The 26771-nt window shown below is 42.0% G+C and overlaps 1 protein-coding gene across 1 annotated transcript in view; it reads left to right on the top strand.

The window, feature by feature from the left end:
- Positions 1 to 26771, top strand: part of AR (androgen receptor) — a 150704-nt gene that overhangs the window by 49376 nt on the left and 74557 nt on the right. Inside the window, exon 2 of the mRNA XM_063313731.1 lies at positions 9249 to 9400. Coding sequence (XP_063169801.1) covers positions 9249 to 9400 — 152 coding nt within the window. The remainder of the gene's footprint in view (positions 1 to 9248; positions 9401 to 26771) is intronic.

Raw genomic sequence — 26771 nt, 5'->3', positions numbered from 1 at the left:
CTTCTTCCTTTTTTTAAGTTCTTTTGATAGTGTAAATCAGGTGGAAACTGAATTCTACAGTACCTTGACTGCAGCCTCAGAGCCTACCCAAAATGTGTATGGCCAACATTGGGAAATGTTTTAAAAGCTAAAATGAGGGGTTTAGTCTTGCAGAAGGAGAGAGCCAGTTTGGTGTAGTGGTTAAGGCATCAGGGTAGAACCACTGGTAGACTGTGAGTTCTAGTCTTGCTCAGGCATGAAGCCAGCAGGGTGATCTTCGGCCAGTCATACCCTCTCAGCCCCAGGAAGAAGGCAAGGGTAAACCACTTCTGAAAACTACAGGGACTAGTCCAGACCAGGAGTCAACACTGACTTAAAATGTGTGCACACACACATACACACAGTCTTGCAGAAACTAGAAACATCCCTTAAAAATCATGAAAACTGCTAAACTGTCAGGCTCATTTCTCTTATTTTAAGAGAGAAATGTTGGGCTCAGAGAATGAATTCTGGCTGTTTAAGTTTCCCAATGCTTTACACCAACCACAAAGATTCAGAGAGCAAAGAAACACTAATTTCAGGGTAAACAAAAGTGAAAAGAAGCTTTAAAAACCACAGTGATATTCTCTGAAACTGCCTCTGCTCCTTTGGTAACATAGAATTATAATTATTCAAAATCTGCTGAAACACTCTTCTTGTGCCAAGCCCCATACCCAGCAACCTTTTCGATATCTATAAGGCTCATAATGAGAGTTTCTGTCAATGAGTTGATCAGTCTTCATCAATTTCTCTCACCTTGGGATTCATCTTCTGCCTCTGCAGTTCCTCCCTGCGAGCTAGAGATGGTCAGCTTGGAAATTTGCTCAAGGCTGTTTCAGGAAAGAAACAAAATTCAGCAAACCATCTGGAAGAATAGAAATGACTTTTCTGTCTAAAGCGAGTACAGTTGATTGGAGCTGACATGTACTCCCCAACACCTCAGACTTGCAACCATTCCAGATTGTGTAGTATGAAGGAGCAGAGATTAATGTTCTGGACTGGCCATGTTTTCATTCTGAGTGAGCTAGAAACTCAATAAATAAACAGGTTTTGTAGTCTGTTTCAGGGAGCAGTGAAAAAATATGTGTATATGAGAAATGAAGCCAGTCACTGAACTGAAATGAATTACTTGCCTTTGAATGAATTCCACTGGGGTAGCTTGAATCATCCATCCAATTGCTGCAGAATATTTTTTCCCGTGTCAGGTGCAGATGTTCGGTGAAATGTTCAGTAAAGTATGTAATAAATTGTTCATCAGCATGAATTCATAGTCCTATGTCGTCAGAATACTAACATCTTCCCACAATGCTTTTCTGCTATGCAGTAGTTGCTACAGCTTCTGCTTTCATGCTAGGTTGTGTAATTGGGAAGACTGTTTTCCTTGTGGTTCTGCAGCTAGGCTCCTACAGTTCATGGAAAGGATTTAATATGATTGGAGGGCCAATGACCACTGAGCGTATTCCACAGTACTGCGTGGAATCTTGTGATTGTCCTGGAATGGAAAGGAAGTGTGATTTGAAGAGTCCACCGCAGCAGCCCATCTGTCTGGGTATAAATAATCAAATCCATGCCCAGTGTATTTTGCTAGCTTGTAACATCTAATAAACTTGCAGTCTAGATCAATATAAAATAGAACACCTGCCACCCTTACGAAAAAATTAAAATAAAAACAGATGTGAATTCAGGCATATAAAATGAAAATATGCCACCATCTCACTTTCATTGAAGGTACTCTTATTTTGTTTTTAAAGTCCAGTAGAGCTAATCCCTGTTTTTGCCATAGAAATGTGGCAGCTCAGGCCAATGTGTCATTAAGGAAGTGGTATTTAGTTCCCCATAGAAATAAGATATGAAAAGAAACAAACATGAATGGTTTCTTGGCTAAATTGTCTTTAGTTTTCATCTGTAATCTTCATGGTGTTTGTTGAATCTTTAGCAGAGAATTATCAGGAAGCATTAAAAAACTATGCAGAAATTGGTAACTATTTTCATGCTTCTTCAAAATGGTGGCCAACAACTGGATTATTGGGAAGAATTACTTTATTTTCCAAAAAAAAAATGGTTACAGAGTTTGAGCTTATTCTGCTGCACAAAGTGATCCTTTCTTCTATGAGTCGTAAGCTACAACCATAAAGCAGGTGTTTCACAGGTATTGATGGACCATTATGAAGAACATTTGGGTTTCTCCAGATGTGTTGCCCTGAATTTCCCAAACTGCCTGTTCAGCATTGCCTTTGCAGGACAGATGACAGTGGGATCTAGAAATAGGTTGAAATGTCTTTCTTCAAGGATCACAGAGACTTGAAACTATAGAGATAATTACTAGCACCTCCAGGGCAACTAGATTTGTGGTTTGAGATATGTCAATATCACAATAAGAGGATTTTCCCCTTCTTTTAAATTAAATAATAAGATATCTCCCTCCTCTTCCTCCTCTGCTATTATATATTCTAGATTGGTGTTTGGTCATGTAGTGGTGGTGGGATTAATGTGGCTTTAGGCCTACAGGGTTCCAGTCAGTTACCCCTAACTTAGTAGGATGCCATTCTGAATACCTGCTGTTCTTTTGGGAGCATTTCTTCTGGGAGAATGTTGCAGAACCAGGCCTTGAATGCCTCATTACAATAAGAGGGAAATAGAGCTGTTACCCGCACTTTAAATAAAGCTCAGCAAAGAAAATTTATCTGTTTGTTGTAGTACCTGACCAGCCAGCCTGCATACTCGTGTCTTCAACAGCAAAGTACTTTTGAAATACATAAAATCTAACTAGGCAAACTCTAACCATTGAAAAAGATAAAATCAATGTTAATTGTATTCCTTAAGCCCCTTTGGGAAGGTTTGTTCCTGATTGGCAAGTCAGAAGTATTTAAAATAGATAAATAATCCTTCTTAGGGAAGAAAGCTATTTTTTGGAACTTTGAAACTCCATCTGTGAATAAATGAATTACAGATTTCTGTGACTTGGCTCTACTTGAAAAGGATGTACTGCACCTCTCTCTCTCATGGCTCAGATGGAAAGTTTTTGCACAAGCAGTGGCAGGATGGAGGAGGGGAAGGGAGAGGTTGAAATCTTACTCACGGTGGCCCTTGGGCCACCAAAGCGTGCAGTGAAAACCAGGATGCTTGCTGGAAGGAATGGTTGATACACACCCACGGACACCCACGTGGACATCCTGTGATCACCTGGCCAGCAGAGCACTCCTTTGTTGTGAGAAAGTGCCCGTATTTAGCTCAGCAGTTTTGCTTCCAGAGAGAGCACCAGGGAGCATTGCAATCATTCTCTCCCATCTTGTACCAAGGAGAAAGAGGGTGAAAGTTTGTTTCTTTCTCTTTGTCCCAAACCACGTGGACACTTTTGGCCTTAACCTTAACTCGTGAACTCAGTGGAATCTCTAGCCCACGTCATTCCTGCACAAGTTGTGTCTGCTTCTCTCTGCCTTATCTTGGTTTTCTAAGTTTCCAATCTTTGCTCTGACACTTGGCTTGCATTTTTAAAGGTTTTTTTTGGTAGTCTTGCATTGCAGAAATATGCTGCAAAGAGTGAGCTGTTAGGGCTGTTCCACAGAGCTGCATGTGGGAACCCCTTTTTCCTCACTCAACCCCCAATTTTGCAAGGTTCTCTCTCTGCCTTGGCTTGGGGTATGTGCTGTGTTTCTCAGCTTAGACATGTTTTTTATCTGAACTTAAAACAACAAAATTTTAGTTCCTTTTTGAGATTCTGAAAGTTTCAGCAGAAGAAAGGCTTTCTTAAGTGGATGACCTGGGTTCAAGTTTCTTCTGTGCCAGAAGCCCACTGTGTGGCTATATCATCTGATGGAAATTTTAATAAGTTGCGGAATGACACCATGGATGGGTTTAAGGCACAGGAGAAGTCAGTGCAGACGAGTGAGCGCAGAGAGGAGGCAAGCAAGAAGCCAGTTTACTGCGGAGCTTGGCTAGTTAGCCTTCCTGCAGAGAGGCAGGAGGCTTCATGAAATGCAAGCGCAGCAGGGGTCAGCGGGAGGGAGGGAGGAAGCGTTTGCTGGACGGACGAGCCACCCAACCAGCGGCAGCTAGGGGGAAAGGGGCTGGGCTTACCACAGAGCATAAAGCAGGACAAGGATGCTGGAGCAGCTGCTGTGTTCTTGCTTTCAAAGCCCACCTCTCATGTCAGGTGATTTTTAAAAAAAGAGAAATAACAGCATTAATTGACCGTCAGGGCAGCAGTGGCAGCTGGGAGGAAGACTTTTGCCTCTTCTTGCTGCAACTGCTGCTGCAGTGGAGATTACTGAGTACTTTGCCTTTTCCATCATCAGAAAAAGGGAGCTGCGGCTGCACCTCCTCGCGCCTGTGTTTGCAATCATTTCATTCCCCAACTCTGACCGGCACATGGGACCATATCTGAATTTGACCTGAAGCAATTTGAAGCTGGAGCATTCAGACTATTTTGGGGGCAAGTACAAATTGTGAAAAATGGTATCTGCTGGAATTGCAGTAGAGATAGCACTCTTTATCAGGGTGTGTGTGAGAGATGGAGATGCAGATCCCCCACAGCTCCCATATTTCTTGCTTGCCAATTTACTGAATTCATAGTTCAGAAGGACAAGGACTCCATGTCTGCTCTGATCACCAGGGTCTGCCTGGCACTTGAGTCACTTGCCTGCTTTCCCCAGAGTGGTTAACACCATTCCGGAAGCTTCCAAAGTTGGAAGATGTGATTGGAACTAATTGTTTTGGGGTCCTTGTTAGGGCTGAAAAGAGGCTAGGATGCTTTTGTGAGCAAGGCCTACTGCAGGTGGGATTAGGAACAGCTTCCAGGCAAGCACTTGTGCTTAGAAGTCAAGCCCAGCTTCTGTACGCAGCCTAATGAGAGCCTAGCCCAGCTGCTAAAAGCAGCTTCTCCATGTTGGGGTACCTTGCGTCTCTCTCCACTGCCTGGCCTGGTTGTTCACCAGGTGCAACTAAGAAGTAACTGGCCATGCGAGTGATTAAACTTGCCAATTGATTCACTTCCTTGCTGGTTGTACAAATCAGTCCAGCAGAGGTCCTTCTTTTGACATCACCAGTCTTATCGCGCTTGTGCCTTCTTTTACCTTTGCAAAAAGAAGGAATTATAGGCAATAATGAGCAGCTTGCTGCTGCCTTCTCAGCCAAAGATGGCCAGCTTTTGAGCCTTTTGACTCAATGTGTGTTTAGCAGCCATTTTCTGGACATTATAGAAGAACAGACATTATATGAATGTCGAAGTTATACTTGAAAAGGAACAGTTATCCCTTTTTTTTAAAGAGAAGTTCCAGAGTAATATTGTGGGAATAAATGTAAATATTCTGTAAATGATATAAAAATTGTTAATGTTGTTCTCTGCTTGCACTTACACTTTTGTTGGAGTAAATGTCTTGTGGGCACTTTAAAGAATAAGAAATATAATATAGTGCAAGTCCTTGGAGAGGAGACCTGGTGATACTTTTTTGACACTTTTTCAGAAGTTCTGGTAATGTAATTATAAATTAGCTGGTGTGTACAGGTGTGTATAAATTTGGACAGTGTGAAACAATGATTGCTGTGTTGATCTAAGATTGAGTGTGGTCCTAGGTTCAATTCCCTATTTAGCTATGAAACTTACAGAGGGCCCTTTTCCAGCCATTGTATCTTAGCTTAATCTACTTCACAGGGTTGTGATGAGGTAGCCAGAGAATGTGTGTGAATGTCTTGCCTTTCTACAGTCCTCTCTCCGGATGATGCCCCAACTCCACGTATATCAATTAAATCCCAAGGGAAAACATCCATCCACAAAGCTTCTTTCTTCCTTGCAAGAAATTTTCAGGTGACTTGAGAACATGAAGCATGACCACTCCCCTTGCTTAATGGATACTGCTCATGAACTCAAGGGTCAAATAAAAGCAGTGTCCCTCTAGTTCACTCAAGAAGACCTTAGACAACAGTAAAGCTTCTGAAATGCAGGAGAAACACTAGGTTCTGTTGGAGTGTTTCATTCCATAACATTTTATCTTTACAGCTACAGACATCTGAAGTACTGCAGACCATACTGATGGTTTGCAATCTTTACCCTACTTTATTTTAGCTTAGTTTTTACAATGACTTTTATGCTATTTCAGCCTGGTTGATTCTAAATTGCTTATAAAATCAACAGCGTAATGGCAACAGCAAATACACACACACATACAGTCAGTATAAATGCATCACTACGACTCATAGCATTGCAGGGCACCCAGGCCCAAAACACTGGTCTCTCTTTAGTTCCTGAAGGCTCGCTTATTTATTTATTTGTTTATTTAGTCAATTTATATGGCCTCCCATCTCTCAGACTGTGACTTTGGTGGCTAGCATAGGCTTTGACAGAAGATTACTGGGAACCAGTACAGCTCACAAAGTAGCGGCATTATGCCGGTGTACTGTGGTGTGCTCAGAGCTGCCTGTGCCACTGTACTCTGGACTAGCTGCAGCTTCTAGATGGACATGACAGGTCTTTCAAGCTTTTGGAAAATCTTGAGGGAAGGGGCCACTCTTGCCTCTGTGAGCAGCCTTTCCTGGGTGGGAAGCCCCCAAACAGAATCCCTGTTTCTTAGCCCCCTCCTGTAGAGAACTACATATAGAGATGATTTGAAGAAGGAATGTGATAGTTGGCAAAACATGATTTAAGCCCAGGAAGGGAAGAGAACATTAGAAGAAAACCTGAACTGGCTCTGCCTTGACTCTCTTTAGTATAAGACGGAGGAGGAAAACACTGTCAGGCTTTCAAAATGATGTTACTGTAGCCTGAATCCACAGAGTTCCAGTGTTTCTTACAGAGTCTGTTTTATGACCTGTCCTACATCGAAGGGCAAGCTGGCAGCCAGTGCCTCTCCTGTAACAACAGTGTAATGTGGCAGTAATAGGTCTGTCCCATCATTGAATAGGCAGCTGGTTCTGTACCAGCTGAAGTTTCTGAGTGATCTTCCAGTGCAGACCCATGCAGAGCAAACCACAGTATTTGGACCTGCATGTGGTTGCCTCACTAAGCCCGTTCAAACCCCAAAGGCAAGCTTCATCCACTGCCGTAGTCATCTAAACAGGGAAGATGCCCAAACAAGTTAAAGGGAGCCAGTCTTTTGTACATTTCTGCAGAATCACTCCTTTAAATCCAGACCTGAGTAGGACACAATTGAAGATACACCTTTAGCAAAATAAAAAAATTCAGCCTAAGACAGTTCCTTTGAATAAATGGGTCACTTGCGTTTCCTTTAATTACTCATTTAATCTCAAGATCCTGTCCTCTCCACTTTATGGTCATCTCTATAGGTTATGGTGGGTTCTCCTAGCATACAGGAGTAAACAACATGGGATTAGGATGGGGAAGGAACCCAGTCATTTGATTTATCAGGCTGTCAGGATCAGGACATTGCATTTAGCCATGATGAAATTAATTTGTTTACTATGTTATATGTATGAATCAGTTGTATTTACTTAACTGAGTTTAGGATTTAGCATTGTCTTGTATGACCTATGCATTTGAAGAATTAAGGAACAGCTTGCTTCTTGAATGTTATATATAGTATGTGGCCAGTCCCAGGCTTTCAGTGAAATGGGATACCAGTTACTGTTTGGCATGGAGATTTCTGCATGCTGATTGGACCTCTCCAGTCGGCCATTTTAGAAGATAGCATTTTATGTCAGTGAATATTAATGCCCTGTTTGGCTTCTGACACAGATGATGTCTGCATTGATGCACATGTTTGGTTTGGTTAATTACTTTTTTTAGGAAAAGACAGACAGTTCCTCTCATAATTTGAGAACAGTATCTGAAGGAAGACACAGGTTGGCATGACTCCTTGACTCTCTTTTACAGGGCTTGGTTTCACTTGGCTAGAAAAGTTACAAGAAGAGTTTCCCCCAGAAGGAAAGAGGAGCCCCCCCCCCCAATTTCCTGTTAAACTGCATCTGGTCCACTTCTCCATCACTTAAGATTGTTTCGAATAATACAGAAATGAGGTAGACATTTTATTAAAAAAATGAAGTTGTTCAGTCATCCAAACCAGAAATTCATACCTAGAGTTTTTTACCTCTGTCTTCTGCTTTCACATACTTTTCTCAGAAAAATGAAGTAAGTATTGCTTGGGTGATGCTTGAATTTGTCTAAAGATATTTTAAGCACATGCAGGCTTCCACTGGCGTAAGGAACTGGCGTTCCTCTGACTGATAATGGGGTGGAATTTAACTTTTGGTAATTAGCAAACTGAAGTATTTCACTATGTAAATTTGAGGGTTACGGTGGACACCCATCTTTTTTTATTAATATAATTTTTATGGAAGAAAAATTTAACAAGATAAAAACAGTACAAATATTTGAAAAGAAAGGAGGGAGGGAGGAAAAATAGTGAATAAGTAAGAAATAAAATAGAAAAAGAAAAAAGAAAAAAAGTTTACAGAGAAGTGGCTTCCAGTCTTTTTGGCAGCAGTTGTAAATGCATTTATATTTTATCCTCTCTCTCCAAGGTTTATTTTTTTAATATATTTTTAATGAAGAATTTTTAACAATACAAATATTAGAAAAGAAACAAAGAAAATGAAGTATAGTGAATAAGTAAGAAAGAAAAAAGAAAAGAAAGGTGAACACTCTTCTTTCTTGATAGCCACTATACTGTTGAAAAGTTGGTCATATTTATGTTATTAATATTGAAGAACCAATATTTGGCTGTACTAAAAATGGTAAAATTGTATTTGTGACCTGTGGTTCTTCTCTGGCAATGCTGGTACATCTCCAGTGGCTTCTTGATAGGCAGAAGCTCCATATGTTAAGAGGAAGGGAACCTTGCCACAGAAGAAAAATGATAAACAGTGAAGGCAAGTTGAAGCTTTGTACCCAGAAGAAAAGAGAAAGTAGTTGTACTTTTCTGTCTTAGGGAGCTTGTTACTGGCCCTCAAAAGGTGTTGGTAGGAAATGGGAGATTCTCTAAAATCCTTTTTCTAAGTGATCAGGAGAATCAGAGGACTTGAAAGAGCAATACTTGTTAGAAGCCCTGGACCAGCATGATGCCTTCAGAATCACATAGGAGAAGAGCCTCCTCTGTTTCAATCTCTGACTGTATTCTTGTGAAGCCCTTAGAAAAGTATGATATGCAGCTATGGTTCCTAGTAACTTTCAAGCATGTGGACTCATGGTGAACGCTGGCTCCGCCCAAACCGCCACCCTTTCTTACACACATGCAACATCTGCTAATTTTTTTTTCTGTTTTTCTCTTTTGCCTCCAAAGACTGGAATCTGGAAGGGACCATGTTCTGCCTATTGACTATTACTTCCCACCACAAAAGACGTGCTTGATATGTGGGGATGAAGCTTCGGGATGCCACTATGGAGCTCTGACCTGTGGGAGCTGCAAAGTCTTTTTCAAAAGGGCAGCTGAAGGTAATTCATCCTTAATTTATTTGTTCACTGGAGAATGAGAACACTGGCTCTCATGGGGTCTGTATTACTGGAAAGATCATATCAGACAATGTTGTTTATTAAAGTATTGCAGTATTTGCCTTGCTTGGGTTAAGGGCTGACCATCACAAATCGGCCATCATGAACAAAAATCCTCTGCCTAATTGAGAAACACAGTATTTCGAATTAGTCAGACCCAATATAGCTTTCCCTTGATTTTTTTTTTTTTGTCCCACAGATCTCCCAGGGCAGAATGCTACTGAGAAAGGGAGGAAAGGAGCAACTTTCTTCTCTGCCAGATTTACACACACACACACACACACACACTTTCCCCTCCCTTTTGTTCTTGTGGTGGTGGTAGTGGGGCGCTAGGAGAAAACAGAATTAGATGGGGTTGGGGAAAGAACTGGAACTGTTCTTTCATTATATCCCCCCTATGAAACAGGATGATACTTTTGCTAGTAAATTATGAATTCACTGTGCTTAAAACCAGGACAAATCCTTCTCTGTTCTTCTGCAAACCACAAAGGTGATTTTACCTCATGGGTAGCTCTTCTTAATTCTGGGGTTGGTGTGGTTTTTATTCCTCATTAAGCTGAATGGAAAGAAAGCATCTTGAACTTTAAATTGTCAAGGAAGAGAAAGGGCCCAACAGTTCTACGCCAGTATATTTGGTCATATAAGTACTGCTGTAAATCAAAGCAATACGGCTGCAATTTTTAGAGGGCATCTAACTAGCACCAGTCGTAATTTTTCTCTTAACATGAACATGTACTAAAGTGCTGGCTTCTGGCAATAATAAGTCATCTGCTGTTTTTTATGATGTCATTTAGCAAAGAAGCACTTCTTGACCAACCAGCCAATGCACTTGTGTTTGGGAGTCAGCTGTGTTCTCTCTGAGAAATTTTCCTTTCAGTCGTTAGGGAGGTTTCTGTGCTCCAGTTCTGGCACAACATTTGCAGTTGTATCTGAGACACTCACCTGCTGGAACCATTCAGATGGGTTGGAATTTGGATGGAATGGAATCAGATGGTTCCATCTGAACCACTCCAATGGATTTGCTGAATGCTTTTTGAGCTGCTGTACTTCTGGACACATTGCAGATCGTGTGCATAGTATATCCATGGCCTCTCATTTTAAAAATCTGGGAGGACTGTACCAGACTTGCCTCCTTGACTATGCCATTGCTGTCAGGGAGTTAATTCCTTGGAGAAAGCACTCAGAGTCTGCGTCTCCCCACTGAGGTGGCAGAGGCCAGAAGTGGACCCTTCAGCCCAGCCATACCCTTCCGTGAGATTTGTGGAATGGCACTTGGAGGGAGCTGTGTGGCCCTGGAGTGGAACAGGCACCATCTCAAGTAGTGGATGAGAGGGGAGAGCCAGGCTGGCCGTTGTTTTTTGCTTGTCTACCTTGGAGACTAAAAATAGTAACACAATTAGTTACAGCCATTTAAAGAACACCCCAAACCTGATCTAAGTCCAGTCCCTTAATGGGACATGAGAGTTATTCTCTTCATTAGCTGAAAACAAGACCTCTTCGGTCTCCCATGATTGCTGCTCCCAGTGGGTCTTCCTTCTTTTTTGCTCCTGTATCTTCTTTTGTTTCCTCAGAGGTCTCCTTGCTGGGATCTTGTCTTTCTTTGCTTATCTCATCATATGAGTAGCACAACAAGAAATCCTGCTTGAAAACCAGGCCTCTGCTGTCTTGTTCTTAGCAACCTTAGTCCCTTCTCTGGGAACATGAATTTGATGCTGGTGATCATTCCACCTTTTGGCCTCAAGGCTGCACTGTGCCTGATTTGGCCCTGATATTACAGCGGATGTGGGTCAGATCCAGAGATTCTCCAAGCACGACATACAATCTCGCTGGAAAAGTTGCCGGGAATCTCCAGTTCTCCGGAATGCCTTTTATTCTGTATTAGCATAAAGCAGAATAAGCATCATTTATTGTAAAAATAGGGGGAGAGGGGGAAATAGATTCTGTAACCTTGGAAATGCTTTCTTCTTATGACATCTTTGGAGGGAAAACCAAATGGGATTTATAAACCATCTCCAAACTCTTCTTCCTTCTCTTCACCTCCTATGCAATGAACAAATACTTGTACTGTTAAACCCGCAGTGCTCTTGCTTTGCAAAACTCCTGTCTAATTTTTTCAGCACTTTTGTTGTCAGGCTCAAAAAAAAAAAGATATAACAGCAGGTATCCATAACTGGTTCAGAAATGTCACATGGAAGGACCTCAGAAGAGAATTAAGAGTGAGCAGGGAAGGTTAGACAGAAGAGCCTCTGGCTGATTGGCAGAGGGAAGGAAGAGCTTCCTTTGGGTGTATGTATCAGGACTACAGACGTTGAACAAGACTTGGAAGGAGCGCTTCGTGCCTCAGATGACCACAGCGCTACCTCTCTTTCAGGCTGGCTTCCTGAAAGATCTACGAAAGGACAGGCTGCTTTAACGTGGGCTGTACTCACCTGAGACCTGAAACATCTCCTCCAAGCCATTTTCAAGCTCTGCACAGGCCTAGACATCCACGTCTTCAGAAGCCTGGCCAGATGGGTGCATGACTTGTCAGGCAAGGTGAATAGGCAAATTAAATGCCATTTGGGACTGAAAGGGCATGGACAAAATGCTTTCTCTCCAAGGGGTGGATTCACTGAAATTGATTTGGTGGGCAGTGGTAGCACTTTCAGGGCTGCTGGTACAACCAGCTGCATTCCATTTTTCAAATGGCACTAATAGAAACACATGTGCAAGGACTGAGTGCGGGCTTTCCGGCTTCTGCTTGTGTCCTTTCCAAATCAATACCACCACCTCCACCCCTGCTTGCCTCAAATGCATAGAATTGCAAACTGTGGTTGTCAAAGCATTTTATAAGCTTAGTTTGGGTCTCTTACAGAGTTCCGGAGGGAACTTGGCAGTTTTCCTGGGGATCTGGTGAGGTCTTAATTACCACCTGGAATAGGTGGGTCTCACCTATTCCTTGGGCCTTGGATTGGATTGTTCCTATGCAGCCTCTGCCTATTTGTCAGTCCCTGGGGCTGCCTGGTTCCAGGAAATGAAATGGTACAAGAGACCATCTAGAGTGCTTGAAGCCCTGGCTCTTTCTCCGGGCACTGGGTGAGGGAAGTATGTGCCTCCCATGGGAACTTTGTTCATGGGCTGGGTGTACAAGTTAACACTTTTCTCTTTTTCTTGTACTGGATGTGCTTTTAACTTCTGCACTGCCACAGTCGTTATGACTAGGGCAATCTTACGCACTTGAGAGAGAGTTTGCTTGCAATTTCTCTCTGTCCTCCTTTGAAAGAATTGTCACACTGAGCCAGGAGTCACCAGGCAGTGGAATAGCAACTGGAAGTTGGAAGACCTTTTAGACCTGCTATTTTCAGCATCCAGCTGAATGTAGACCTGCCTATATTTAGTTGCTGAGGAGATAACTTTAATCTTCCTGAATATATCCTTGGATTCTTGTGCATTTTGTTTTTCAAGACTTCAGAAGTGATTCTGTAGTCATGAGGAAAACTCTTTTCTATCTTGTAACTGGGAGGAAAAGCTGTGTGGATTTTCACTGAGATACAAAGTAGTAACAGTTGTTGTATTGGACAAGAGAACAGACTGTGGAGGTTCACAGGAGCCTATCTTGGGACTCATAAGAGCTGTGAGTTGTAAATCTTTTTTCCATGCTTCTGGTGTGCCTTATGCAGCCTTGCCAAAATGGACATCCCCCGGTGTGTCCCATTGTACAGGTCCCTGAAATAGTGCAGAAAAGACTCAAGTAGCTTAAAACAGAATCAGAAAAAAATCCTGTACCTCACAGATACAGTGGCAGGATTCTTCTACTTTCACAAGAGAAGGGGTACCTAGCAAGCACACTGGGGTTTGATTATAGACTGTAGCTTCAACTCTTAGGGAGGCCAACTCCCCCCATATCCAAGGCAGAGCTTAGCTTTGTATGGAGACACTCCCAGATGTGATCCTTGCCATCTCCAGGTGGGCTTGGAAAGAGCCCGACCCCACATCCTGCCAGCCAACATAGACAACCTTGAGCTTGGAGGGACCAAGGTCTGACTTGGTAGAAAGTAGCTTCCTACGCAGGGCCGCAACTAGAGGGTGGGGGGCGACCGGGGCATGTGCCCTGGGCGCCGTGCTGGGGGGGGCGCCAAAATGAGTGCTGGGGGGCGCCAAAATGGGTGCGGAATCCATGTTTGCCCCGGGTGACACAGACCCTAGTTGCAGCCCTGTTCCTACATACCTATTCTGGAAACCTTTTCCTGAGAGATCGTGTTAAGTTGTTAAAGTTAAGAAACGGATCTTGCCAGTAAGTGCAGGTGAGTACCTATAGCATATGGGATAGAAGACTTTTTCATACGGGAAGGGATATAAGGCAGTGTTAAGCAGCTGTTTGTTATGCAAAAGTCTCCCATTCAATTCCCAGCATCTCTTCCTCACCATTATTGCTCAACTGTGTTATTTGCTGGCTTTACAAATGCTCGTAGTATTTTTCTGCGTGTCTGTCTTTGATCATTTCTTGACTGTGGATCATTTTCATGATCTTCTTTGGCAGAGACTGAAAACACTTTAAGGTGAAATGAGGTAACCAGCAGCCCTCAAAGTAGTGTTAGAGGACACCCTGTCCTAGTGCTTAGGCTAATGCATATATGGAAGGAGAGAACTGCACTGGTTTCCCTTAAACCATACCCATGTCTGCTGTGTTGCACTGATTTCCATGGGACTTCCATTCAGAGCCTTGGGTGTGGCCTCCACTTTTTAGGCAAAAGAACTGAGCCAGACCTCTATCTGTAGCCTGATTTGGATGGCAGATGGAAGCACCCAGGTTCAATTTCTGGCATTCCAGTTTACTGCCACAGCTTTTAGAGGATCCAGCACCAACCATGGCTAGTCATATTTAACATAATGTGTGGGAGCAGAGGTTTTCTGCAGAGGCACAATTGGGATCCTAGCAGCTGAGCTGAAGAGGCATCAGTCTCTTCTCAAATTCCTGCTCCCAGGATCTTTTTACAGGATGGTTGGACCAGGGGAGTTGAAATACAGGTTCAGCCAGGCTGAATAACTGCCAGATGATCAAAGTGTAGAACAGGAGCAACACTACTACTAAGCTAAAGGGAATAGTAAAAATCATGGATTTATTCTTTCCATTCCTTGCACGTTCTATCAATTTCAAGCTGAACGTGATCATAGAAGTCATCAACCTCCTCTTCTCCTGCATGGTGGTTGGAGCATAAACTTGAATGATTGTCATACAGGGCTGTCCATGAAATCTAATTAATATTATTCAGTCATTGATTGCTTTGTAGCCAAGCATTGTTCTTGCTATACCCTTCCCAGTTATGAAAACAACACTGTTTCTCCTTTGTGTTTCATGTCCCAAGTAATAAACAGTGTGATCTTATGTCTGAAATTGTCCAATCCTTTTTCTAATATAATTTTTATTGAAGAAATTTTTAAAAAGATAGAAGCAATACAAATATTGGAAAAGAAAACAAGGAAGAATAGTGAATAAGTAAGAAAGAAAGTGGAAAGGAAAGGAAAGATTATAAAGAAGCGGCTTCCAATCTTTTTGACAGAGTTTATAAATGCATTTATATTTTACCCTCTCTCGCTAAGGTTACATAATAATTTCCTTCTTTCCATAAGCTACCCTTTCTAATCTTCAAACCCATAAACCACAAGTTCCTAACCCTAACACTAAATGTAGTTGTTGATCTTTCTCTAATCATCTCTGATTGATTTTGCCAGATAGTTCTGTCATCTTCACCACCATTCCTCTGCTGTATTTCAGAATCTTTCCATTTTTGCACATATATTAGTCTTGCAGCAGTGATCATGTATAAGAATAAACTTCCATGGCTGTTTTCTAATTGACTGTCCATTAATCCCAGCAAGAAAAGTTCTGGTTTCAGTTGATCTTTGTTGTTGTTGTTGTTTATTCGTTTAGTCGCTTCCAACTCTTCGTGACTTCATGGACCAGCCCACGCCAGAGCTTCCTGTCGGTCGTCAACACCCCCAGCTCCCCCAGGGACGAGTCCGTCACCTCTAGAATATCATCCATCCATCTTGCCCTTGGTCGGCCCCTCTTCCTTTTGCCTTCCACTCTCCCTACCATCAGCATCTTCTCCAGGGTGTCCTGTCTTCTCATTATGTGGCCAAAGTATTTCAGTTTTGCCTTTAATATCATTCCCTCAAGTGAGCAGTCTGGCTTTATTTCCTGGAGGATGGACTGGTTGGATCTTCTTGCAGTCCAAGGCACTCTCAGAATTTTCCTCCAACACCACAGTTCAAAAGCATCAATCTTCCTTCGCTCAGCCTTCCTTATGGTCCAGCTCTCGCAGCCATATGTTACTACAGGGAACACCATTGCTTTAACTATGCGGGCCTTTGTTGTCAGTGTGATGTCTCTGCTCTTAACTATTTTATCGAGATTTGTCATTGCTCTTCTTCCAAGGATTAAGCGTCTTCTGATTTCCTGACTGCAGTCAGCATCTGCAGTAATCTTTGCACCTAGGAATACAAAGTCTTTCACTGCTTCTACATTTTCTCCCTCTATTTGCCAGTTATCAATCAAGCTGGTTGCCATAATCTTGGTTTTTTTGAGGTTTAGCTGCAAACCAGCTTTTGCACTTTCTTCTTTCACCTTCATCATAAGGCTCCTCAGTTCCTCTTCACTTTCAGCCATCAAGGTGGTATCATCTGCATATCTGAGATTGTTAATGTTTCTTCCAGAGATTTTAACTCCAGCCTTGGATTCCTCAAGGCCAGCTTGTCGCATGATGTGTTCTGCATACAAGTTGAATAGGTAGGGTGAGAGTATACAGCCCTGCCGTACTCCTTTCCCAATCTTAAACCAGTCTGTTGTTCCATGGTCTGTTCTTACTGTTGCTACTTGGTCATTATACAGATTCTTCAGGAGGCATACAAGATGACTTGGTATCCCCATACCACTAAGAACTTGCCACAATTTGTTATGGTCCACACAGTCAAAGGCTTTAGAATAGTCAATAAAACAGAAATAGATGTTTTTCTGAAACTCCCTGGTTTTTCCCATTATCCAGCGGATATTGGCAATTTGGTCTCTAGTTCCTCTGCCTTTTCTAAAGCCAGCTTGTACATCTGGCAATTCTCGCTCCATGAACTGCTGAAGTCTACCTTGCAGGATCTTGAGCATTACCTTACTGGCATGTGAAATGAGTGCCACTGTTCGATAGTTTGAACATTCTTTAGTGTTTCCCTTTTTTGGTATGGGGATATAAGTTGATTTTTTCCAGTCTGATGGCCATTCTTGTGTTTTCCAAATTTGCTGGCATATAGCATGCATTACCTTGACAGCATCATCTTGTAAGATTTTGAACAGTTCAGCTGAGATGCCATCGTCTCCTGTTGCCTTGTTATTAGCAATGCTTCTTAAGGCCCACTCAACCTCACTCTTCAGGATGTCTGGCTCTAGCTCACCGACCACACCGTCAAAGCTATCCCCGATATTGTTATCCTTCCTATACAGGTCTTCCGTATATTCTTGCCACCTTTTCTTGATCTCTTCTTCTTCTGTTAGGTCCTTGCCATCTTTGTTTTTGATCATACCCATTTTTGCCTGGAATTTACCTCCAATGTTTCTAATTTTCTGGAAGAGGTCTCTTGTCCTTCCTATTCTATTGTCTTCTTCCACTTCCGCGCATTGCTTGTTTAAAAATAATTCCTTATCTCTTCTGGCTAACCTCTGGAATTTTGCATTTAATTGGGCATATCTCCCCCTATCACTGTTGCCTTTTGCTTTCCTTCTTTCTTGGGCTACTTCTAGTGTCTCAGCAGACAGCCATTTTGCCTTCTTGGTTTTCTCTTTCTTTGGGATGTATTTTGTTGCCGCCTCCTGAACAATGCTGCCAACTTCTGTCCAGAGTTCTTCCGGGACCCTATCTACTAAGTCCAGTCCCTTAAATCTATTCTTCACCTCCACTGCATATTCCTTAGGAATATTAGTGAGCTCATATCTAGCTGATCTGTGGGTCTTCCCTAATCTCTTTAGTCTGATCCTAAATTGTGCAAGAAGAAGTTCGTGATCTGAACTACAGTCAGCTCCAGGCCTTGTTTTTACCGACTGTACAGATGTCCGCCACCTTTGGCTGCAAAGGATGTAATCAATCTGATTTCGGTGTTGTCCATCTGGTGAAGTCCATGTATAAAGCCGTCTCTTAGGTTGTTGGAAGAGAGTGTTTGTTATGCAGAGTGAGTTGTCTTGGCAAAATTCTATCAGCCTGTGTCCTGCTTCGTTTTGTTCTCCCAGGCCATACTTACCTGTAATTCGAGGTGTCATTTGACTGCCCACCTTAGCATTCCAGTCTCCTGTGATGAAAATAACATCTCTTTTAGGCGTGTTGTCCAGTAGGTGCTGCAGATCCTCATAGAACTGCTCTACTTCAGCTTCTTCAGCATTTGTGGTTGGGGCGTATATTTGGATCACTGTGATGTTAGATGGCTTGCCCTGAATTCGAATTGAGATCATTCTGTCGTTTTTTGGGTTGTATCCAAGCACTGCTTTAGCCACTTTACTATTAATTATGAAGGCTACTCCATTTCTTCTGTGGTCCTCTTGTCCGCAGTAGTAGATCTGGTGGTCATTTGATGTGAAGTGGCCCATTCCAGTCCATTTCAGTTCACTGATGCCCAGAATGTCTATCTTTAATCTTGACATCTCACCAATAACCACATCCAATTTGCCCTGGCTCATAGATCTTACATTCCAGGTTCCGATGGTGTGTTGATCCTTAGAACATCGGATTCGCCGTTCACTACCAGCACCGTCGGCCACTAGCCGTCCTTCCGGCTTTGAGCTAGCTGCGTCATCACGTCTGGGGCTAGTTGAGCTCATCCTCTGTTCCTCCCCAGTAGCATTTTGACCATCTTCCGACCTGGGGGTCTCATCCTCCGATGGTATACCAACATATCTCTGGTTGTACTGATCCATTTAGTTTTCACGGCAAGAATACTGAGGTGGGTTGCCATTACCTTCCCCAGGGATCGCATTTAGTCTGACCTCTCTGTCATGACCTTCCCGTCTTGGGTGGCCCTTCACGGTTTAGCTCATGGCATCATTGAGGTGCTCAAGCTCCAGCACCACGACAAGGTAACGATCCTTTGCTGAAGATGTTGATCTTTAAAATTCTTTATATCATTACATGTATTTGAACCCAGAAATTTCTGGCTTTTTTTACAATTCCACCAGGCATGATAAAATGACCCTTCATACTGTCCACATTTCCAACATAAATTTGAAGTACCTTCAAATTCTAGACAATTTTTCTGGTGTCATATACCAATGGTACATCATTCTATAAAAATTCTCTTTTAAGTTATAACATAATGTAAATTTCAATCCTTTTAACCACATACTTTCCCACTGTTCCATCAGTATATTGTGTCCAAAGTTCCTAGCCCATTTTATCATACAGTCTTTCACTTGTCCTTATTCCGTTTCAAATTTCAATAGAAGTTTATACATTTTAGCGATTACATGTTCATCATTTGTACATAGTTCAACTTCAAATTCTGTCTTCTGCTGCTCAATTCCAAATGTCCTATTATCTGTCTTAAATCTTTTTTCTTAACTGTGCATGTGAGAACCATTGAAAACTAAATTGTTCTACAGTCAATTGCTCTGAAATTGTCCAATCCTGATCCATCTCAATTCACTGATGCCTAAGATGTCAATTTGTAGTTGTTTCATTTCATCTTTCACTGTGTTGAGCTTTCTTGTATTCACGCTTCTTATGTTCCATGTTCCTACTGTAATTCTGCCTTTGCAGCTTTGTGTTACCTTTTTTCTGTATGGCAACTTCAGCGACCAGATGTCCCAAAATGAACTGATACCTTTGCCATTGTCCCTAAAGCGATCATCTGCCTCCGGCATCTTCCTATATCACTGGTGCCCAGTGTAAGTGCCTGCTTGCTTTAGGTGGGCAGCTGGGATGATCTTCATGCCTTGGGGGACCCTGCTGGGAATATATACTCCTGGCACACACTGCTGACATTCTTCATTCATCCCTCCCTGGAACACCCCCCTGCCATGATGAGGCAGCACATCAGAATTTGTGGGGTTGAGAAAATTAAAAAATGTCAAACATAGGGTAGCTTTGCATGCATTTCCCAAGCTTCTTCAAAGACCCATTGTCCCCCCCCCTTCTTTTTTCCTATCCCCTGCATTATTCAACTGTGACATTATAAATGAGGTCTATGCATCTCCTGATGTTTTCCAGCCCACTTTCCCTTATTACCACCACTACCTTTTGTCAGGACAAATTTGGGAAGGGGAGCAATAACTAAGAAATCTGCCTACTGAACTGAGCCACCATGAGCAAAGGTCATACTTGGGGATGGGTTGGATGAGGCTCAGGCCATTCAGTTGGATTTGTTCGTTTTATACCCCTCCCGCTTCCTTTTCCAGCTTTGAACATTGGTGCCATCATTAGCAGAAGAAGTCACATGCTGCACCAGATACATAGAAACTGTGCTTTATTTTCCTGCTTATCTTAATATGTGAAATCACTTTCAATCCTGCAGCCATGTTTGCTTCAAACTTATGTCCTGTCCCCCCTCTCCTCTCTAGTAACTTTGCTTTTTGCACAGAAACAAGGCATTCTGCCTTGTTTAAACCAAGCCCTGGACCAAAGAACCCCTTCAGTTCATAATACTGCAGGAATATTTTTGATAAATGGTTTCTGGGATAAAGAGATTCAGGGTATTTGAGAGACCGATCCCTATAAAGACATAAGCTTTTGTGGATTTCAATCTGGAATCCTAGCTGGATTCCCAAGCACAGTGTTTGGACTGATTTTCACAACTTTTTTGATCTGTCTGCATATATTTGGATGCCATCTTACATCTCACAGATCCAGGTAGGGAGAATATTTGTAAATACGCCACAATTTTCACATAGAGATTCACTCTCTGATGCTGTACATGCAGATCCTAGCCATTCTGGGCCCTTATCCTTTCGATACTCTTTCCTCAGCTAGTTCATTTGTGTGGTGGTGCTTGTGAGCTGAGCTATCCCTTTCCTGTCATTTTTGTGCAGACAGATCCTTGGACTATTTTGCTTACAGATTTCCAGAGAATCAAGTGGTGCTAGTGGACAATCCAAATCATTAGAAGCCCATTGTTTCCAGACTTTCTCCTGAAGTCTACAATTGTAGAGGTGTAGAGTATTTATTTGTTTGATTGCTTATCATAGGTTACCCAACAGCATTTTTCTTTGGGCAGTTCAGACTCAAAATGCTTTTTAAAAACTTATCTATTGGTATACAAAGGAAATAAATAAAATTACATACTGCAGCCTGAAGCATACCAGATGACTAAAAAGACATACCTAAACAGGGGCATTAAAGTACAGGTGTTTGATCCTTTTTAAAGCCTTCCTGGGCTCGTGGAAGGACAGTCAAGATACCCAGTAGGCCTTTGTGGGAAGGGCATTCCACAGCCAGAGGAGAACCGTCTTGACTTGTTGTCTGCCGCACTTTCCTAGAACATGGCCTGCAAGGAAGCCAGATTCACGAAGGTATATGTGAGACCTAGCCACATGGACAGAAAAGCATGCAGAAAAAATTAAGGGATATAAAAATTAACATTCTGATTAAAACGTCTGTACCTTTCGATCAGTTAAACATGTGGTGGTTGGGATTGTTCTGTTGGATTAAAGCTGACTTATTTGCCTCAAATTGCTTTTTCTTTCAAAGGCATGGAATGGAGTTAGAAGAAGAAAAGCCAGGAGCTAGGGTCATGTGAAATAACATCTGGGTTCTCACAACATACTTAAAAGTGGTTAGTGAACTGACACTGAACCATAAGTTAACAAAAAAAATTGGTTTGTGCAGTTCATTAAGCCACCAAAAATACCTAGTATCTGTGGGATTAGACCAGACTTCCCATGCTCTGCTTGGAAACCAGCATCCCCTACCTTCTACTGCTGCCCTAAGCAACTGTCCCATCATTCATTCATTCATTCATTCATTCATTCATTCATCCTTCAAATTTCTATCACCGCCCATCGGTGATTCATCATCTCTTTGAATCCTTCTTCCAAAAGCTTTCTGTCATACTTACTATATCATGACTTGGATTCAAACAATGAGCTGAGCAAAACGAGCCCTTCAAGCTGATCTGTAGATATCTGTGCCAGAAGTTGCATAATAGTGTTGTCAGCCAACTTGGCAATGGCTCTCTTGCTTCTTCTTGCTTAGACTTTCACAGACATGGTTTTAGACTCAGATTCTCTTCAGTCACACAAAACTTGCCTAGAAGAGATGCCATGGTGCTTTCTGAAAGGGAGATGCCTTCCACAGACAGTACCTAATGTCATCTTGGGATCTCACCATACTCTAAAGTCCATGATGGAAAATGACTAAACGTTCCTGAATGGCATGCCTATCAAGTCTTTAGAAGCTAACCATGCACAGTGCTGCAAACTCATTTCAGGTGTCCAGCTGACTATGTGCTTCAAATATTTTCCCAGCTCTGCCTTTCATTACCTTGAAATTAAATGGTAGCTTAAGAATGGACATTGAGCAATACAAGACTTATTTCCTTTCTTCATGAGATGCAATACTGATGCCAACCCACTCTTATGTAAACAGTATGGAATAGAGTTTGGCATCTGTCTTAGAAAAATACCAATTCTTTTTTTGGAAGATGTGGATCTCAAACAGAAATTGTGGCAGGACCAGGAGGCACTTTTGTGTTGAATGTGGGTGTATAAACCACTAGCCATGTTTGTCATGGATACATGTTGCTCAGAATCTGACCAACTATGGAAGCGTTTGGCTTAATTCTCAGGGCTGCTATCATCCTATCACAGGTCACCAAGGACATGGACTGGCCTTTAGGTCCCTTTCATATGGAAAAATTCAAGTGCCTCCCCGCTTTGATCCCCAGGACACTCTTTGTCAACTGCTGATCTCTTCCTGCTGAAGTCTTTCTGAACAAACCAATAAACCACAATACATAGCTATTGCATGTGAAGAGCAGGCAAGAGTCATTTGTTTGCCACTCTCTTCTAAATTACATTCCCTTAAGTGTGCCATTTATTCTCACTAACACAGCTGTTGCCAGGCCTTTAGTGTCTGTCTGAAATGAAAGTGAGTTTTCCCAAGTAAGAATCTTAAATGTTCTCTTTAGCAAGATGGATTAAGATGTAAGTGGTAGTGATACAAGGATTCCTGCAAGAGAACTGTTTTCAATTTAGGGCCAGTGTACATTCAGGAGTACATTCAGTGTACATTCAAATGTGAGTAGATCAATAGGTACCGCTTCGGTGGGAAGGTAACGGCGTTCCGTGAGTCATGCTGGCCACATGACCCGGAAGTGTCTATGACAACGCCGGCTCCAAGGCTTAGAAACGGAGATGAGCACCGCCCCCTAGAGTCGGATTCGACTGGACTTTACGTCAAGGGAAACCTTTACCTTTACCTACATTCAGGAGGGGAGTTTCTGAGTCTTCTCACAGCCTTATGATGGACCAGAAAGGAGGGGGTTTCTTTTCTGATTCTGGGGAAGTCTGCAGCTACAGGTTATTTAGACAATGATGGGCTGAATCCTATCAGTCTGAGAACTAACCCACATTAGCTCTACATAAAGATTTTCTTCCCTTACTTTGCTATGCCATACTAATGCTTTGCTCATATGCAGTTGACTGAAAATGCAGTGCAATCTTAGGCATATTTACTCAGAAGTAAATCCAACAGTGCAGTGAACTTTCTTTAAATAAATAGGTAGCGGCCACTGCCCTTTGGAACTGAGATCCAGCAGCCCCCTACCCTTTAAGCTTTCTGGAAAGCCTCCTGGCTTTTCCCACAGGCATTGGGGTGAGTCTGGAGCCCAGTAAAGTTGTTGTTGATGTGAGTATGTGGGGGTGCGGTTTTGGGGGGGGCACCAGGAGTTTTTGTGATAGGGTTTTTATTGCTGTTTGTAAGCCATGGGTGCATAAGATGGGTGACTATATGTGGGATGGATGGATGGATGGATGGATTTGCAGCCTGACAGTACAGCTATATGAAAACCTTTTCATAAGTAAAGGTCTGAAAACAGTAGAAGGTCTTCTCAGATAAAAAGCATAAGAGTACAATTTAAATTAGGAAAGTTGCACCTGTGTTTTAAAGTTGAGCAATTACATTTTGATTTTGTTTTGAATTGTAGATTCCTTTGATGGTTTCACATCTTAGGTTCTTAACACATTAACCAAGACAGATTTTTCTCATGTTTGGGGGAAGGTGGTTCAGATGAATTTCAATAAGGAATTAGTAGTCATTTTAGCAAGGATTGATATATTTGACTAGGACCACAAATTCAGGTCTATCATCAGCCATTTGGTGTCCTAACAGCCAGGAACCACGCTGAGACAAGGAGTAGGTCTCTAGTGTTTTATTACTGCTACATAACAGAGAATCCTAACAAACTGAAGAAGCGTGGGAAAACCCAGACATATAAACCCCAAAGACTAAGGCGGGCCCGATCTGTGTCTCTTTGAATGGCTGCCCAATTCCTCAGTACTACGCATGCGCTTTACAGCCTGGATGGGAGCCCCCTGCTCGCCATCCTCACTCATGACATTTGGTGACTTTAGGCCAATCGTTGACTCTAAATCCATCTTACCTCACAGGGTGGTTATGCTGTGGAGGTAAAATTAGGAAAGCTACTTTTTGCTGCTATAGAAAAGGTAGGATACAAATCTAGCAAAATCACCATCATCATCATCATCATCTCACCTTTACCCAATATCTGGCAGTGCCTGGGCCAGCTTCCTCCTTGGATGTAGTATTTGAAACTCTTCCACCCTAAGCCATACTTATTAGTGCTTAAAGTTATTACAGATTTCATGTCAGAGCAGTTTGCTGGGTGGAGGATGTTACTGTGCCAAATTCATTGATAAACTGTAGCAGCAACGTCAATTGGATAATAGCTCCTGTTGGTTCTCTGCTGCACTGAATGTTCATCTTTGTTCTCAGCGGAGACTGAAGCTTGCTCTCAGTTCCGCTTTCATTTATTCCTGAGTTTAATTGTGATGTCACTAACGAGCCATGACTGAGATAATACATTACATTTGCTTTCTCTCTTTTTCATACATTGTGCCGAGGCACGCGGTAGGGAACCAGCATCTTCTAGGATTTTCAGAAACACCTTTCACCAGCACAAGATGCAGCTGAACTGAATGTGTGTGAATGTGAGACAAGAGGATTTTTTAAAAATTTGCAGATGTTTTATTGCAGCATCTCTAAGCTTAACTTCCCAAGCATTTCTAAAATACAGTAAACATACTGCATTTGGCAAAAGCAGGGCCTTAAAAATCATCAACAAGCATTTGAAATCACGAAGTTTAAATTTATAAATTCTGGAATTGAAAGGAGGGAAATCTGAATTCTAACATTTAGGCAAAAATACTTGTTTAAATGAGATACATAGTTATTTTGTATTTATTTTACATTTTAATTGTTTTAACTGTTTTACAGTTTTATTGTCGTAAGCCGCCCAGAGTCACTTGCTGCTATAGAAATCAAATAAACAAACAAACAAACAAACAGTTCTGAATTTAAAAAAGGGGGTTGTATCAATACAAATGGGGCTCCAGAGACCAACCTCACAGGCAGTTAATGGCAATCAGAGAGTTCCTTTGGTGAAGGCAGGGCCTTCTCTGGACTTCCAGGCCTGCTTTCTAGTTATGGGTGTCCTGAGGCTGTTAGCTTTTCATACAAATCTCTGGAATTCCCTTCCAATCAGTTTTGTAGTAGTCAAACTGCTGAAAATTGGCAGCCCAATTTCCTGTCACAGAAAATACCTTTGTGGAAGTGGAGGCTCAGAAGCTTCAGTGGGGGCACCTGAATTTTGGAATAGCATCTCTTCCCCACCAGAATTCCATCTGCCCCTACATTGTAGGCTTTTGGTAAGCAATTGAAAAATGGAGCTTTTCCAGAAAGCTGTTAATGTATGAGTTGACATCATCTGTTACAGCCCTATGCATGTTAGTTTTCATCTTTTCTGTTATAGTATTTTCTTGTTTGTACAGTGCACATTTTATTAGTTGTTTTGATGGATGTTATAAATTGTTGAGCTCCTGCAGCAGGGATAAATCCAATACATACACACACACACATAGTTAAACTTTGATTTACCAGACCTCAGTGCAACACATCAAATTCCACTGCAGTTTGTGTTATTTGTGGGATTATGTCTTTACACAAATGATATAATTTGTGCCATTATACAAATGATGCAGATTATGCCATTTGCATCAATTTACATCATTTGTATGAATCACTGGAGTGACATAATCTTCAGTTTACTGGCTTTGGAGAATAATGGATGCCCCTTTCCCCCAATTTGTCCATTAAAACAAGGTTTCCATCTACACACTTACTTCTGAAAACACAGAGCCACTCGGCCTTGCTTGGGTTGAGTGAAGCCTGTTGCACCCCATCCAGGCCACCACAGCCTCCAGGCATTGAGACAGACCCTCCACGGCATCACTCGGGTGGCCTGGGTAGAGATAGAAAGCTGGGTATCATCAGCATACCCGTGATGCCTCACCCCAAAACTTTGGGTGACCTCACCCAGCAGCCTCATGTAGATGTTAAACAGGAGGGGAGAGAGCCCTGAGCCCTGAGATTTTTGTATCGGAGGTCAAACTTTGAGTGGCCTTCTAGTGGCTGTTCTTGGAAAAGTAAGCAGGAACAGGAGAAAAATGTGGAAATGACACAGTGATTTAGTTAAATCACACTATTTGATTTAATTTACTTAAATTTAAGTAAAATTGAATGTAATTTAATTGAATATGATTGATAAGATCTTTACCATATATATATATATATGTAGTAAGATGGGCAATAAATATGTAAGAAAGGATTTATGCTATGGGCTACTTTATTTTCAGCTGAAAAAGAATAAAAATTCAAATTGGCTCAGTCTACATTATGTAAGTCAGGAGTTTCTTCAGATGGGAGCTGCAGTATTTTATTCATTTATTTATCTATTAAATTTATACACCGCCCATCTCACTATAAAAGTGATTCTGGATGGCTTACAAATAAAATTTATATGATTTATAAAAAAATAAGTGTGACTTTCTGCCCTGCCTAAGGGCCACAGAGGACACGACGTGTGCTGTGGTGATGTCATTGGAGCAAATGGAGTGCATCTCGTTGTTTTTTGTGCTAGAGGTTGGAGGGTAAAAAAGGGCGAACGGTACCTTCTTGAAATCTGCTTCAGTATTACAGCTTAACTACAGGATGGTTACTGTGGTCATGAAATAAATCTCTGCTGCTTGGGAGAAAGACTATAACAAAATAGTAAAGGACATCACACAGAC

Source organism: Candoia aspera, chromosome 12 (assembly GCF_035149785.1).
Source record: "Candoia aspera isolate rCanAsp1 chromosome 12, rCanAsp1.hap2, whole genome shotgun sequence".
Taxonomy (NCBI): Eukaryota; Metazoa; Chordata; class Lepidosauria; order Squamata; family Boidae; genus Candoia; species Candoia aspera.
The sequence above is the reverse complement of the archived record's forward strand: the minus strand, read 5'-3'. Positions and strand labels throughout refer to the sequence as shown.